General features: G+C 45.0%; 1 protein-coding gene across 1 annotated transcript in view; it reads right to left on the reverse strand.

The window, feature by feature from the left end:
• The window catches only part of LOC129699841 (synaptojanin-2-like), a 128,183-nt gene extending 111,670 nt beyond the window's left edge, over nt 1-16,513 (reverse strand). The window contains exons 1-2 of the mRNA XM_055639968.1: nt 16,071-16,513; nt 10,091-10,174 (exon numbers count right to left, since the gene is read on the reverse strand). Of these exons, the coding sequence (XP_055495943.1) occupies nt 10,091-10,174; nt 16,071-16,194 (208 nt within the window). The 5' untranslated portion in view covers nt 16,195-16,513. The remainder of the gene's footprint in view (nt 1-10,090; nt 10,175-16,070) is intronic.
• Nucleotides 16,514-17,069: the final 556 nt, after the last annotated feature.

A 17,069-nucleotide genomic window follows, 5' to 3' on the forward strand; every position in this document is an offset into this window, starting at 1 on the left:
GGACATAAAATCACAATACATTTATCAATATTAAAATCAAATTGATTAAAAACAAAAAACAAAAAAAACAAAAAAAAAATACACAAAACATTTTAAGTCATTAAAATCAGGGTGAAGATGGTGGAAGTTATGTCGGGTATGCTAATCTAAACAGGTGTGTTTTGAGTTGTGATTTGAAATGATCGATAGTGTCCAGGTGACGGATGGGAGGTGGGAGAGTGTTCCAGAGACGTGGGGCAGAGCAGCTGAAGGCTCTGGCACCCATGGTGCTGAGTCTAAATGTGGGGACAGTTAAAATTGCAGCTGAGGAGGAACGAAGTGAGGAGGAAGGAGTGTATGGTAGCAGCAGGTCAGAGAGGTATTGGGGAGCAAGGTGGTGTAGGGCTTTGAAGGTCAGCAGTAAAATCTTGTAGTTAATCCGGTGGTGCACAGGGAGCCAGTGGAGCTGAGTGAGGATGGGTGTGATGTGGTCCGATGATCTGGTGCGGGTGATGATCCGGGCTGCAGAGTTGTGAATGCATTGGAGGCGATGAAGAAGTTTATTGGAGGTGCAAGTGAGGAGGGTGTTGCAGTAATCGATGCGGGATGTGACCAGAGCGTGGATGAGGACTTTTGTATTGTCTTTGGAGAGGGAGGGGCGGAGTCTGCAGATGTTGCGGAGATGAAAGTATGCAGAGCGTGTGATATTGCTGATGTGGGGGCCAAAGGAAAGTGTACTGTCCAGAATGACGCCGAGACTTTTGACACGGGAGGAGGTGGGTATGGGTGAGGTTGAATATAGATGATAAAAAGCAGTGGCCCCAGCACCGATCCCTGAGGAACACCATAGGTGACTGTGGCAGTTGTGGATGTGACTTTATTTCCCTGGATGAACTGTTTTCTGTCGTGTAGATAGGACCTGAACCAAAGTAGTGCATTGTTGTTGATGCCGGTGGCAGATAGACGTTCCAGAAGAATTGGGTGGGAGATGGTGTCAAAGGCTGCTGTGAGGTCAAGGAGGATCAGGATGGATAAGTGGCCGGTGTCAGCTGCGAGAAGGAGATCATTTGTCATTTTTACCAAGGCTGTTTCAGTGCTGTGATTGTGGCGAAAACCAGACTGAAATGGTTCACAGAGGTTATTGTTTTGAAGGTGGACTTGAAGTTGTGTTGCTACTGTCCTTTCCAGACGTTTAGTGATGAATGGGAGGTTGGAGATGGGGCAGTAGTTATTTGGATTGTTTGGATCAGAACCTGTTTTTTTTAGAATCGGGGTGACAGAAGCGGTTTTGAGAGATGTAGGGACAGTAGCAGTTGATAGGGAGGAGTTAATTATGGACGTTATGATGGGTGAGATAGAGGGCAGACAGGATTTAACCAGGACAGTAGGGATGGGATCAAGCAAGCAGGAGGAGTTCTTGGACTTGGTGATGAGTTTAGTTATTTCTTCGGCTGTAAACTGATGATTCAAAACACAAAGGTAGACAAAAAATGCTGGAGAAACTCAGCGGCCGAGGCAGCATCTATGGAGCGAAGGAAATTGGCGACGTTTCGGGTCGAGACCCTTCTTCAAAACACAAACTTAGTTTTGATGGTTAGCCCAAGAATGGAGTTAGCACCAAAGATAGACACTAAATGTGGGAGTAACTCAGCAGGGCAGGCGCCATCTCGGGAGAGAAGGAATGGGTGACGATTCGGGTTGAGACCCTCCTTCAGGCAGAGAGTCAGGGGAGAGGGAAACTAGAGATATGGAAGGGTAAGGTGAGAAAATGACAGATCAAAGCAGACGATGGTCAAGGAAATGTAGAATGGTTCATTGTTGGCTGAGGGGAAGGTGACAACGAGGAATAGAAACAGTAAAATTAATCAGGAGGAAAGTGAAACTTGTCGGAGAACTAGGGTGGGGGAGTGAGGGAGAGAGGAAAGCAAGGGTTACTTGAAGTTAGAGAAGTCAATGTTCATACCGCTGGGGTGTAAGCTGCCCAAGTGAAATATGAGGTGCTGTTCCTCCAACTTGCGCTGGGCCTCACTCTGACAGTGGAGGAGGCCCAGGACAGAAAGGTCAGAGTGGGAATGGGAGGGGGAGTTAAAGTGTTTAGCAACCGGGAGATAGAGTTAGCACATTTCCTTCCATTCACATTTCAAATCCGTTTGAAACACAGAACCATGAAACTGATCAGCCCTCCACCCGTAAATTTGCCTGGCAATTATTCACCTCAACACATTCAAAGCTTCAAGAGCAGAAAAGCTGGTTTTCAAGTCAAACGGGCTGTGCAATGGGAGTTCCAGGTAGTTAACAGAGTTATTTATAGAAAGACGAAAGATAAGCATGTTCAAATAACTTGGGTTTGTCCTGGGCGGGTTCTGCTGACAGCTTTCTCTGGGAAATGCATTTATGAACTCATTCTGTCTACTCGGCCCACCGAGTCCGCACTAACCAGCGATCCCCGCAAATTAACACTATCCTCCACACACTGGGGACAATTTACACGTTTATCAAGTCTACAAACCTAAGCCAATTAACCTACACACCTGTACGTCTTTGGAACGTGGGAGGAAACCGACGATCTTAAGAGAAAACTCACGGGGTCAGGGGGAGAACGTACAAACTCCGTACAGACAGCACCTATAGTCGGGATGGAGCCCGGGTCTCTGGCGTTGTAAGTGCTGTATGGCAGCAACTCTACCGCTGTACGCGCCACCGTTACGCCCCTATTTTGCTCCATTTTGAATCATGCAGTAGTAACATTATACAACACCAACAATCTGCTCTTGTTCAGTGTAATTAGACCCATCAAAGGATGGAAATAGAGCTGGACTGGAGCAACATTTTGCAATCAGCAGAACAGGTCAATATCAATTACGTGTAAGAAAGAACTGCAGATGCTGGTTTAAAATCGAAGGTTGACACAAAAAATGCTGGAGTAACTCAGCGGGTGAGGCAGCATTTCTGGAGAGAAGGAATGGGCGATGTTTCGGGTCGAGTCCCTTCTTCAGACTGAAGGAAAGAGCGACGTTTCAGGTCGAGACCATTCTTCAGATTGAAACGTCGCCCATTCCTTCTCTCCAGAGATGCAGCCTCACCCGCTGAGTTACTCCAACATTTTGTGTCTACCCAAGATCAACTATAGTCGTTTTGAACTAGTTAAGTTAAAAGAACCGTCACAATTCAGAGCTGTAACAAACAGGCTGCCAGTCAATGCAGTACAGGTGCACAACCTTTTATCCGGTGTTCCGGAAACCGAAAAACTCCGAAAACCGGCCATTTTTCCAGGATGTCATCTGCACACCAAAGTTCCCCTTTAGGCGCCAAACTTGACCCGAAACGACCCACGGTCAACCCAGGTCTGTACTACTGTAGCGGCTGCCCCCTCCCCGGAGACCGGGGAGACACTTAAACATCTGTAAATCATTGCTTAAATGTTAGTCAGTTAGTTTGGAGGGCTTTTATGTGAAGGAGGGGGGTGAAGGGGTAAACTTTAATTCTTAGTCCCCTACCTGGTCGGAGAGGTGGGGAGCGGTCAATGCCTTACCGGGTCGCTGTGCAGTAAGCTCCGCAGCGCTGTGGCCGCCAACTCCCAGCTGGGGCCACGGGCGGCGCTGGATTTGGAACATCTCGCAGCCAGGGGTAGAGTTGCCGGGGTCGGAGCTCCAACCGGTGCCGCCCGCGGCCGGACGGAGCCCCCAGCTCCGCGATGTTGGGAGTCGCCGACCAGGTAGGGGACTAAGAATCAAAGTTTCCCCCTTTACCCCTACCCACCACCACCACATAAAATCCCTCCAAACTAACATTTATGCAATGATTTACAATGATTCCCCGGTCTCCGGGGAGGAGGCAGCCGCTCCAGACTTTTCAAGCTGCCTGCGCTACCTTCCTAATCTCCGCTAAAAATCTTCCATTCGGAAATCCGAAAATGTCCGAAATCCGACAAGTGTCTGGTCCTAAGGCTTTCGGATAAAAGGTTGTGCACCTGTAGCACTATTGTGATCTAGTGAGGACGTAGAGGCAACAGGGTGATTAGAGAGCACACTGCCGACACTAGCAGCGAGCACAGTAAACAGAAATGCCAGGGAGGTCTTGACTCTAGAAACATCATCATCGGGGCGACCAACACAAAAAGAATGAAGCTCCAGGGATTACAACCTCCTTTTGCACTCCCCCCCCACAACATTCTGTTAGTCAATGTACAGCCCCTCAAAAATAAGATTGAGGACCAAAGAGCAAGATTGCTTTATCAAAGGATGACAACATGCTGAGTGCTGGAACTCAGAGAACAGTGTCATCAGGAAAAGGGAAACCACCACCACCCTTTGTGTAAAAAGGTTACAGCTCAGATTCCTATTAAATCTTTTCCCATTCACTTTAAACCTATGTCCTCTGCTCCTCGATTCACCTACTCTGGGCAAAAGACTCTGTGCATCTACCAAATCTATTTCTCAAACTGAACAATCCATTCAAACCAATCCATTTATCAACAGGACAATGGTGAAGAGAGTCAACAGCTTGAAGTTCCTGGGCACACGTTTCCCTGATGATCTCTCCTGGGACCAGCAGCATTTTGTCGTCAACTTCTCTTCCCCGGAATTAAGAATTTTGTAAGTTTCTATAAGATCCCCTCTCAATCTCCTAAATTCTAGAGAGTATAAACCAAGTCTATCCAGTCTTTCTTCATAAGACAGTCCTGACATCCCAGGAATCAGTCTGGTGAACCTTCTCTGCACTCCCTCTATGGCAATAATGTCCTTCCTCAGATTTGGAGACCAAAACTGCACGCAATACTCCAGGTGTAGTCTCACCAAGACCCTGTACAACTGCAGTAGAACCTCCCTGCTCCTATACTCAAATCCTTTTGCTATGAAAGCTAACATACCATTCGCTTTCTTCACTGCCTGCTGCACCTGCATGCCTACTTTCAATGACTGGTGTACCATGACACCCAGGTCTCGCTGCATCTCCCCTTTTCCTAGTCGGCCACCATTGAGATAATAGTCTGCTTTCCTGTTTTTGCCACCAAAATGGATAACCTCACATTTATCCACATTATACTGCATCTGCCAAACATTTGCCCACTCACCCAGTCTATCCAAGTCACCTTGCAGTCTCCTAGCATCCTCCTCACAGCTAACACTGCCCCCCAACTTAGTGTCATCCGCAAACTTGGAGATATTGCCTTCAATTTCCTCATCCAGATCATTAATATATATTGTAAATAGCTGGGGTCCCAGCACTGAGCCTTGCGGTACCCCACTAGTCACTGCCTGCCATTGTGAAAAGGACCCGTTTACTCCTACTCTTTGCTTCCTGTTTGCCAGCCAGTTCTCTATCCACATCAATACTGAACCCCCAATGCCATGTGCTTTAAGTTTGTATACTAATCTCTTATGTGGGACTTTGTCGAAAGCCTTCTGGAAGTCCAGATACACCACGTCCACTGGTTCTCCCCTATCCATGCTACTAGTTACATCCTCGAAAAATTCTATAAGATTCGTCAGACATGATTTACCTTTAATAATCCATGCTGACTTTGTCCAATGATTTCACCACTTTCCAAATGTGCTGCTATCCCATCTTTAATAACTGACTCTAGCAGTTTCCCCACTACCGATGTTAGACCAACTGGTCTGTAATTCCCCGTTTTCTCTCTCCCTCCCTTCTTAAAAAGTGGGGTTACGTTTGCTACCCGCCAATCCTCAGGAACTACTCCAGAATCTAAAGAGTTTTGAAAGATTATTACTAATGCATCCACTATTTCTGGAGCTACTTCCTTAAGTACTCTGGGATGCAGCCCATCTGGCCCTGGGGATTTATCGGCCTTTAATCGATTCAATTTACCCAACACCACTTCCCGGCTAACCTGGATTTCACTCAATTCCTCCAACTCCTTTGACCCGCGGTCCCCTGCTATTTCCGGCAGATTATTTATGTCTTCCTTAGTGAAGACGGAACCAAAGTAGTTATTCAATTGGTCCGCCATATCCTTGTTCCCCATGATCAACTCACCTGTTTCTGACTGCAAGGGACCTACATTTGTTTTAACTAATCTCTTTCTTTTCACATATCTATAAAAACATTTGCAGTCAGTTTTTATGTTCCCTGCCAGTTTTCTTTCATAATCTATTTTTCCTTTCCTAATTAAGCCCTTTGTCCTCCTCTGCTGGTCTCTGGATTTCTCCCAGTCCTCCGGTATGCTGCTTTTTCTGGCTAATTTGTACGCATCATCCTTCGCTTTGATACTATCCCTGATTTCCCTTGTTATCTACGGATGTACTACCTTCCCCGATTTATTCTTTTGCCAAACTGGGATGAACAATTTTTGTAGTTCATCCATGCAGTCTTTAAATGTCTTCCATTGCATATCCACTGTCAACCCTTTTAGAATTAATTGCCAGTCAATCTTGGCCAATTCACGTCTCATACCCTCAAAGTTACCTTTCTTTAAGTTCAGAACCATTGTTTCTGAATTAACAATGTCACTCTCCATCCTAATGAAGAACTCAACCATATTATGGTCACTCTTGCCCAAGGGGGCACGTACAACAAGACTGCTAACTAACCCTTCCTCATTACTCAATACCCAGTCTAAAATAGCCTGCTCTCTCGTTGGTTCCTCTACATGTTGATTTAGATAACTATCCCGCATACATTCCAAGAAATCCACTTCCTCAACAACCCTGCCAATTTGATTCACCCAATCTATATGTAGATTGAAGTCACCCATTATAACTGTTTTGCCTTTGTCGCACGCATTTCTAATATTCTAAATATTGATTGATTGATTGATTGATTAGGCGGTTTTGGAGCTTCCCGACTCGGTCTCTTCCATGACTGCGAGCTCCTTGATGTTAAAGTATTATGTGTATTGCATTTACAGTATACACTGTATATATTCACATGGATTTATACACCTTTATAAGATTACTCCTCAACCTCCCGCACTCCGAGGTATAAAATCCTAGTCTGCCCAACCTCCCTATAATTCAGGCCCTCGAGGTATGGCAACATCTTTGTACATCTTCACTAAACTCTTTCCAACTCAGTGGCATCTTTCATATGGCAGGGTTATCAGAACTGAGCAAAATACCCCAAGTGTGGTACATATTGGTACAACTTTTACATAATGACACAACTTCAATACCCAATTCCCTGGCTGATAAAGGTCGACATGCCAAAAGCCTTCTACCTACCCGATCTACCTGTGATGCCAATTTCTGTACTTCTCTATACTGCGTTCTACAACACTCACCACAGCCCTGCCATTCACTGAGGAAGGCCTGCCCTGGTTTGATGGCCCAAAACATTGCACCTCACACTATAGTCACAGTAAGTGACTTGTTCAATACTCTTCAAATTCACGATTCTACACAAAGACAGCTGAAATATTTCTGGTACAAGTTTTGCAAACTGACCGACACATCCCACCAAAAGGCAGTGCGGGATAGATTGTGTGCTGCTTTTAAGTTCTGCCCTCTTTCAACCAACCATTGCCATTCGGTGTAAATCCACGGGCTCCATTTCACAAGAGAGTGCATAATGAAATGGCAGCTATCACTGTTGTCTCGTGGCTTAGCAGCCCACATGGCTGGAGAGCGGGGAAGCAAAAATCAAAACCTTCAGTGGGAGAACTGAACAAGAACATATTCATGCTGTACCTCGAAACTAAACAAAAAGTACCTCACTTTCTTTCTCAGCTCCACCCATATAGTGCAGCGTAGGTTCACGAGATTGATCTCTGGGATGGCGGGACTGTCACATGAGGAAAGATAGAAAAGACTAATCTTGTATTCATTGGAGTTTAGAAGGATGAGGGGGTGGGGGGATCTTATTGAATCATATAAAATTATAAAAGGACTGGACAAGCTAGATGCAGGAAATATTTTCCCAATGTTGGGCGAGTCCAGAACCAGGGGCCACATTCTTAGAATAAAGGGGAGGCCATTTAAGACTGGGGTGAGAAAAAAACATTTTCACCCAGAGGGTTGTGAATTTGTGGAATTCCCTGCCACAGAGGGCAGTGGAGGCCAAATCACTGGATGGATTTAAGAGAGAGTTAGATACTCTAGGGATTAGTGGAGTCAAGGGATATGGGGAGAAGGCAGGCATGGGTTATTGATTGGGGACGATCAGACATGATCACAATGAATGGCGGTGCAGGCTCGAAGGGCCGAATGGCTTCCTCCTGCACCTATTTTCTATGTTTAGGGAAGAAGATGAGGAGGAATTTAGTAGGATGAGAGGGTATCTTATTGAAACATATAAGATTAATGGTTATAACTTCCCAGTAGTGCACACCCATCCATGCTGAGTTTACCTGCCTCTCTAGCATTGATATAAATGCAATTTAAACCTACAGTCTTTCCTCGCTCCATGCCGTCCTCCTGTCTGTCCAATCTACTGAACGTGCGGTCATTGACCTGTACTGAATCCTGGCCAACTACCAATCTGGTTCAAATCCTCCTGAATAGCACTGGCAAACTTTCCAACCAGGATATTGGTGCCCCTCCAGTTCAGATGCAACCTAAACCTCTTGCACAGCTCACCTCCTCCTGCACCTAATTTCTATGTTTCTATGTTTCACACAAAGGGTGGTAGGTGCATGGAACAAGCAGCGAGAGGAGTACTGGGTGCAGTTTTGGTCACTGAGTTACAGTAAGGATGTCAACAAGATGAAAAGGGTTTAGCAGAGATTCACTAGGACGTTACCTGGGCTTACAGGCTTGAGTTATGGGGGAGACTGCATAGACTGAAACTTTCTTCTTTGGAGCGAAGAAGGCTGAGGGGTGATTTTATGGAGGTGTACCAGATCATGAGGGGCATGGATAAGATTAATGTCTCTGTCTTTTTTCAAGGGCAGCGGATTCTAAAACTAGACTTAAGTTTAGAGGGGAGATTTAAGATGGATCGCAGGGGCATTTTCTTCCCACTCAAACTGTAATCCATACCTGGAATAAGCCGCCAGCGGACGCTATACAAGCGGATGCAATTACCACTTTCACAAGACATCTGACGGACATGTGAATAGGAACGGTTAGAGGGCTATGGGTCAAATGGGACTAGCAAAGTATGCCCACTTGGTCTTTATTCTTTGGAGCGCAGAAGGTTAAGGGAGGACTTGAAAGAGGTCTTTAAAATTATGAGACAGAGTTCACGTGGATAAGCTTTTTCCATTGAGAGTAGGGAAGATTCAAACAAGAGGACATGATTTGAGAATTAAGGGACAAAAGTTTAGGGGTAACATGAGGGGGAACTTCTTTACTCAGAGAGTGGTAGCTGTGTGGAATGAGCTTCCAGTGGAAGTGGTGGAGGCAGGTTCAATTTTATCATTTAAAAATAAATTGGATAGGTATATGGACGGGAAAGGAATGGAGGGTTATGGTCTGAGTGCAGGTAGATGGGACTAGGTGAGAGTAAGTGTTCGACACGGACTAGAAGGGTCGAGATGGCCTGTTTCCGTGCTGTAATTGTTATATGGTTACATGGTCGACATGGACGAGTTGAGCTGAAGGGTTCCTCACTTCCACCCTGACTATATACTTGAAAGCATACGTTAGCGTACGTAATACGGTAGTATTTTCAAAATGTCTTGAAGGCAATTAAAACAGAAGCATTGAAAATGTATATAGACTGTCTACAATATTCGTTGTAAGAAAACCAGAATTATAGAATGCAGCCGCATAGAAATGTGTTATTTAAAACCTGTGACTCTGATGTGATCTCTATTTTGCTTAATCGTATTAAATTCAGAAATCACACGAATTTCTACTCACGATGGTGCAACAGAATCGTAAAAACCAACTGTTTCAGATCTGGGTGAAAGATAGTCAACAATATAAAAACTCATCTCCTATCTCCTATTTGCTAATCTCTCTCTTGCTCTTTTTTCTTTCTTACTTTTCTTCCTCACTCTCTCTTTCCCTTTCTACACACACTACACGTTTTTCTACTATTATCTTTCTTTCTCTCATTTCTTTAAAAAAAAACCAATGAAGTTGTACATAGAGTGTATCATGTCAACATATATTTGGCACCTGAAAAAAGGTACCACTGTATTGTACTTACTTCTAATAAATAAAAATTAAAAAATATTTAAAAAAAAGAATTTCTCCTCACGTACCATTTTTAATTCGAAGGACACCCAAACAGCCATACGCATCCATTATTTTTTCATAACGCTCTTTTGCAATGTCCTCTTCAGATGCTGAAACAAATTTGAATGAATTAATTAATAAGTTTATTGGACAAGTAATCACATACAAGGAATTTGCCCTGGTGCTCCGCCCGGAATGGGTGACTTTTTGAGTCAAAACCCTTCTTCAGACTGAGCTCAAGTACTCCAGCATTTTGTGTCTATCTGCTATTTTTTTAACTTCATAACTTATCCTTTGAACTTTTAAATTGTTGAAATTCCTTATTCTTCAGTCTCTCTGAAGACGGCGTTATTCTCTCTGCCAGTCACAGGGTGTATGACATCATTGATGTCTGGCACAGTGTATTTGCCATGGTTACAATCAAATTTACATGCAGCCTTGAGGCCACTTTGTGATTCTTGCTTCAGTTCAGTTTAATTTATTGTCACGTGTACCAAGATACAGTGAAAAGCTTTTGTTGCGTGCTATCCAGTGGGAGGAAACACAATACATCATTACAACTGAGCCTTTTACAGAGTATAGATACATGATACGGGAATAACGTTTAGTGCAAGGTAAAGCCAGTCCGAACAAGGATAGTCTGAGGGTCACCAATGAGGTAGATAATAGTTCAGCACTGCTCTCTGGTTGTGGTAAGATGATTTAGTTGCCTGGTATCAGCTGGGAAGAAACTGTCCCCGAATCCGGAGGTGTGCTTCTATACCTTTTGCCCGATGGGAGAGTGGAGAAGAGGGAGTTACCAGGGTGCTACTAATCCTTGATTGTGCTGCTGGCCTAAGGGAGGCAAAATGGAGGCCAAATGTCGTCAATGGAAGGGAGGTTGATTTGTGTAGGCCTGGGCTGCGTCCACAATTTCCTGACTTTCATTCAATACCAAACCTACGATTTAGAAAAGCAACATCTAATCCACAGCTCAGGTCCCTATGTGAAGTTCAGCAATAAGATATTTCATTAACCTTGAACTGATCTCTGAAATTTAATCAATGAAATCGTCATCACAAGGTGAACCTCAGCCAGCCTGGTTGAGTTGGGTGGGGGTTGGGGTTCTTCATTGCCACATCCTAGGCAGCATGAATTTGCATTGTTACAATAAAAACGCTTGATTAAATCAGTTTTATACTTCTGCATTAAAATTTTGCATTACTAACACAGAGATCATGTCCAATGTTAATCTGCACCTGCCACAAAATGCATAATCTGCATCACTGCATACATGTGTAGGAAAGAACCGCAGATGCTGGTTTACGCCGAAGATAGACACAAAACGCTGGAGTAACTCAGCGGGACGGGCAGCATCTCTGGAGAGAAGGATTCCTTCTGTCTTGCTGAATTACTCCAGCATTTTGTATCTGTAGATGGTTTATGCATGTAACCTATAATGTAGCTACCTCAACACCACTAACCACGCCCAGCCATACCAGTATAACTGTGATATTCTCCCCTTGTTCCTCCCTTTTTGGTTCCAGTACGCCTGAAGGCTAGATGCAGTCAGTGCTGGGACGTGTGTGACATGTGCTTTAATAAAAGACTTAGTAAAGGTCACAGTGTGTCAGACTGGACTCGTTTACAGTATCTATCACTGCATACATGGCTGATTATCAAACACCAGCACACAAACATTTAGCTCACCAAATCTCAGCTAAATTAATCTAGTCACCATCAATCACTGCCGATATGCGATCTTGGTTTGCACAATGACTCTCATTTCCTGCATTTTTCAGAACCAAGATTATAAATTTTTTTTTAAATCAATAGTTCTCTGTAATGTCTCTTGGAAGACATAAAATATTAATTCAATTCTCATCTAACTAAACTGCATTCCATTGCCTGGCAACCTACACAATTGGTAGTTAATCTAAATCATGTCCACAACGTATTATCTAATATTGAGATATATACATGTGTAATTTCTTGCAAGTATTACCACAAGAAACCCAACACCATTCCGTAAATCAAGCAGAAATACATTTATACCAATTGCACTTGATATGATTTTATCCCAACCACGGGTGAACATGGAGGAAGTGGGCTGAACTTTGCTGCCTTCCCTCACAGTGGGAAACGTTGATCCTGCTGTGGGGGGGGATGTTTTTTTATGTTTAATGTTAAATTCTATAATGTTGTGTTTATTTTATACGTGTGCTGCAATGGCAACTCAAATTTCACTGCACCAATTGGTGTATGTGACAATAAATGTCCTTTGTCCTTGTGCTTTGGTGAAAAATCAGAATGTTAAAAGCTCTTCATGTAATGCAAAGAATTTTAGGGATTATTGATTAATTAATTAATTAATTAATTAAATGATGTCTAGAACCTGCATAATTCTGTATTTCATCATTATTTCCCACTTGCCCAGACTTTATCCATCGCCATTGTCCAACCTATGTGTGTTCTTTGTCATGGCCTCACACAGCCCGCTTTCTCGCAAGCTTTATATTCCCAGTACACTTTTGTCAGCTTGATTTCCCCCCATGGAATTTGATGCAGAATGCCACTCTTTCACTTATCCTTATCCTTGGACCATGACCCCCACAGAGTACCAGGCCCTAACCTCACCGACCATTTCTGATTTCATCACTTCTGGCTGTCTACCCTCTACAGTCTCCAACCTTATCGTTCCCTAGCCCCGCAGGGCCCGGTTTTACCTTTGCCCCAAATTCCAAATCACAACTGCCCTTACAGACCCATTGTTTCTGCCTGCTCCTGTCCTACTGAAATGATTTCCACATACCTCGACTCCATTCTATCCCCCGCGGTCCAATCTCTCCCGACCTATGTCCAAGATACCTCACACATCCTTTGTCTCTTTAATGACCCGCTTTGCGAGCCCCCTCACCCCTGTCTATATCTCGTTTCCCTTTCCCGACTCTCAGTCTGAAGGGTCTCAACCCGAAACATCACCTATTCCTTTTATCCAGAGATGCTGTCTGACCTGCTGAGTTACTCCAGAGTTTTGTATCTATCTTTGTGCCCCTTTTAGAGAAAAATGGATATGGAGACTAAAACCATACAGTATCTGCAAGATGTCCCTCTACTTTTTTTACAAAAGCTAACATTGCTTAGTTAATTATTTGCTGTTGTGTAATTTACTGTTCACTTCCTCTAACTGTATAAAGTATTCTTGACATCATTATTTGGAGGATTGGGTCAGTTTTGGTCACCCTGCTGTCGGTAGGACAATGTTAAGCTGGATAGAGTGTAGATTTACGAGGATGTTGCTGGGACCTGAAGGGTTGAGCTGTAGGGAGAGGTTGGTCAGGCCAGGACTATGTTCCCTGGAGCACAGGAGGACGAGGGTGATCTTATCGAGGTGCGTAAAATCACGAGGGGAATAAATAGTGTGAAAGTTAAGAGTCTTTTAACCAGTGTTGCAGAATCAAGAACCAGTGGGCATAGGTTTAATGTTTAAGGAGGAACCGCAGATGCTGGAAAATCGAAGGTAGACAAAAATGCTGGAGAAACTCAGCGGGTGAGCCAGCATCTATGGAGCAAAAGAATAGGCAACGTTTTGGGTTGAAACCTTTCTTCAGACTGAAGAAGGGTTTCGACCGAAACGTTGCCTATTTCCTATGGGTCATAGGTTTAAGGTGAGAGGGGCATGATTTAATTTTCACACAGAGAGTGGTGGCTAGATGGAGGTAGTTGAGGTATTACAACATTTACAAGACATTTGGACAGGTACATGGACAGGATAGGTTGAAAAGGGAATGGGTCAAACGCAGGTAGGTTGGACTAATATAGATGGTGCATGTTGGTTGCCATAGACAAGTTGGGCCTGTTTCCGTGCTGTATCTATGACAAATGTATTTATTCTTTCCACCAATATCTTGAATAATGAATCAGTTTATTGTCCAAGTATGTACACATACAAGGAATTTGCCTTGGTGCTCCGCTCGCAAGTATCAAAACGACATACAGTAAACAATTAAGAATAAAACATAAAACATCAAAACATTAAGAATAAATCATTGTAGTTTAAACATGTGAATGAAATAAAAAAAAAACAGCAAAAGGAGGTTTCAGATTTTTGGTCATTGAGTAGAGCTACTGTTCGTGGAAAAAAAGCTGTTTTTATGTCTGGCTGTGGCAGTTTTGACAGCCCTGAGTTGCCTTCCAGAGGGAAGTGATTCAAAGAGTTTGTGGCCAGGGTGAGAGGGGTCCGAGATGATATTACCAGTGTTTAGATGCTGTTTGGCTACATTAGTTTCCAGTGAAGTTAAACGGCATCTAAACCCAAGAGCAAAGTCCATTCTGCCCTTTGGTTGGTGTGAAGTGATGTGAAATTTCACTGCATCCTTCCCATACCAATGCACTGGCAAGCCAAAAATCTCCAAAAGTGTCAAACAATAATCCTCAGTTTATTGTATTCCTATTTAGCTCCCAGTTTCAGTAAATGCTCCTCTGGCCCCACCTCTTAATCTCTCTTCCACCTGCCATGGACAACTGAAACCTATCAAAACTGAAACAGAAAGGCTTGGTATACAAACTTAAAGCACACGGTATTGGGGGTTCAGTATTGATGTGGACAGAGAACTGGCTGGCAGACAAGAAGCAAAGAGTAGGGGTAAACGGGTCCTTTTCACACTAATAATAATAATAATACATTTTATTTACGGGCGCCTTTCAAGAGTCTCAAGGACACCTTACAAAAATTTAGCAGGTAGAGCAAAAACATGCAAGGGGAATGAAATAAATAGTAGAGACATGACTAGTACACAAATTAAAGACAGAATTCGATTCAAAACACAATATGAGGCAATTCATGCACAGATGAAAAGGGAGGGGGGCGTGGGGCTAAGGATAGGCAGAGGTGAAGAGATGGGTCTTGAGGCGGGACTGGAAGATGGTGAGGGACACGGAATTGGGGATCAGTTGGGGGAGGGAGTTCCAGAGCCTGGGAGCTGCCCTGGAGAAGGCTCTGTCCCCAAAACAATGGCAGGCAGTGACTAGTGGGGTACCGCAAGGCTCAGTGCTGGGACCCCAGCTATTTACGATATATATTAATGATTTGGACGAGGGAATTGAATGCAACATCACCCAACAAACTGACAAATGTACTTTGCTTAATTTTCTGGCATATCCTATTCTGTTCGAAGAGCTAATTACAACTATTAATGCCGGTATTTTGTTTGAGTAAAATATTGTCTTTCTGCTGAGAGACAAAAAATCTGGAGTAACTCAACAGGTCAGACAGCATCGCTGGAGAGAAGGAATGGGTGGCATTTCCGGTCGAGACCCTTCTTCAGACCTTTCTGCTGACTGGATAGCACGCAACAAAAGCTATTCACTGTACTTCAGTACACGTGACAATAAACTAAACTGAAACATATAATCACATCACCAAGCGAGCGTTCAGCCTGCGTTAGACTGCAAGCAAATTTCCCTTCCATCCAGACTGACTGGACTCCCAGAAACAGTAGAGGGTGAAAGATCACACTTGCCAACTCACTGCCGTTGAGATAAAATTTAATCGGGGGAGACAGGCTGGTCAGAGAACTGGGAAGGGGGAGGGATGGAGAGAGAGGGAAAGCAAGGGTTACTTGAAGTTAGAAACAGTTAAGCAGGTACATGGATAGGACAGGTTTGGAGGGATATGGGCCAAACGCGGGCAGGTGGGACTAGTGTAGCTGGGACATGTTGGGCGGTGTGGGCGAGTTGGGCCAAAGGCCCTTGAGGGACAGGTTGGGGGGGGGGGGGGGGAGAGGGACAGGTGGGTTGGTTGGGGGGGGGGGGGGGGGAGTGGGTCAGGTGTGGGGAGGTGAGTAGGACAGGTGGGTTGAGGGGGTGGGGGGGGGGGGGGTGAGTGGGACAGGTGGATGGGGGGGGGGGGGGGGGGGGGGGGGTGGGTGGGACAGGTGGGTTGAGGGGGTTGGGGTTGTGGGGTTAGTGGGACAGGTGGGGGAGGCAGGGAGCGGGGGAGGCAGGGAGCGGGGGAGCGGTACTCACACAGCACGGCCACGGCGCCAGCCCTCAGCAGCAGGCAGTCCTGGCGGCTCCTGGATCCCAGCAAGACGCTGCACAAACCCGCCTCCCGCTTCGCCAACACGCGAAAGCCTTTGGTCAGAGCCATGGCCGGGCTGCGGTCAGCGGTCAGCGTTTGCCGGCTCCCTCTTCCATCTGCAGGGGAGGCTTTTGCCCGGAAACTTTGCCGCACCGCCTGCCTGCCGGCCGGCCACGCCCGCCCTGCTGCCTCTGCCTCCTGCCTCTGCCCAGCCGCTGCCTCCACCTCCACCTCCACTGTCCCAGGTGGATGTAGCAATCAGCCCCGGACAAGGTCGACCACCCGCGCAGAGGGAGCAGAAACTCGGTCAACTTTCACTTTACTGGCCCTGCACAGGGAACAGAGAGTTAGTTAGTTGTGGCTGCGGTGACCGGTGCCGGCTCCTGGGCGGGTCAGTGTCAGGGGCGGAGACAAGGAAACTAAAGTCAAGGAGGGAGGGAAACAGGCCCTTCGGCCCAACCCGTCCGTGCACACCCACCCACCAACATGTCCCAGGTGAATTCACCCTATGTGCTCCCCTCAGTGATGGTGATTGTACATCGAGATACACATCATGATTTTGTAGCTCTTGTTAAATCTGTGTTTATTGTGTTTTTTTTTGTTATTTTATTCTATATTGTGACTGCAAGGCACGAAATTTCGTTCAGACTGAAAGGTCTGAATGACAATAAAGGATACTTGACTTGATCACCCCTCAGACTACTGCACACTCCAGGGAATAAAGTCCCCTTTGGCTCATATCCCTTTGCTCCAGAGATGCTGTCTTCCCCGCTGAGTCAGAAAGACCAGTTTTTTGTGTCCATCTTCGGTTTAAACCAGCTTCTGCAGTTCCTTCATGCAAATCCCTTTAGTTTTTAGTTTAATTTATGATTGTTACGAGGTACAGTGAAAAGCTTTCCAGTGCTTATCCAGTCAGCGGTAAGACAATACATGGTTACAATTGA

This window comes from Leucoraja erinacea, chromosome 8 (assembly GCF_028641065.1).
Source record: "Leucoraja erinacea ecotype New England chromosome 8, Leri_hhj_1, whole genome shotgun sequence".
NCBI lineage: Eukaryota > Metazoa > Chordata > Chondrichthyes > Rajiformes > Rajidae > Leucoraja > Leucoraja erinaceus.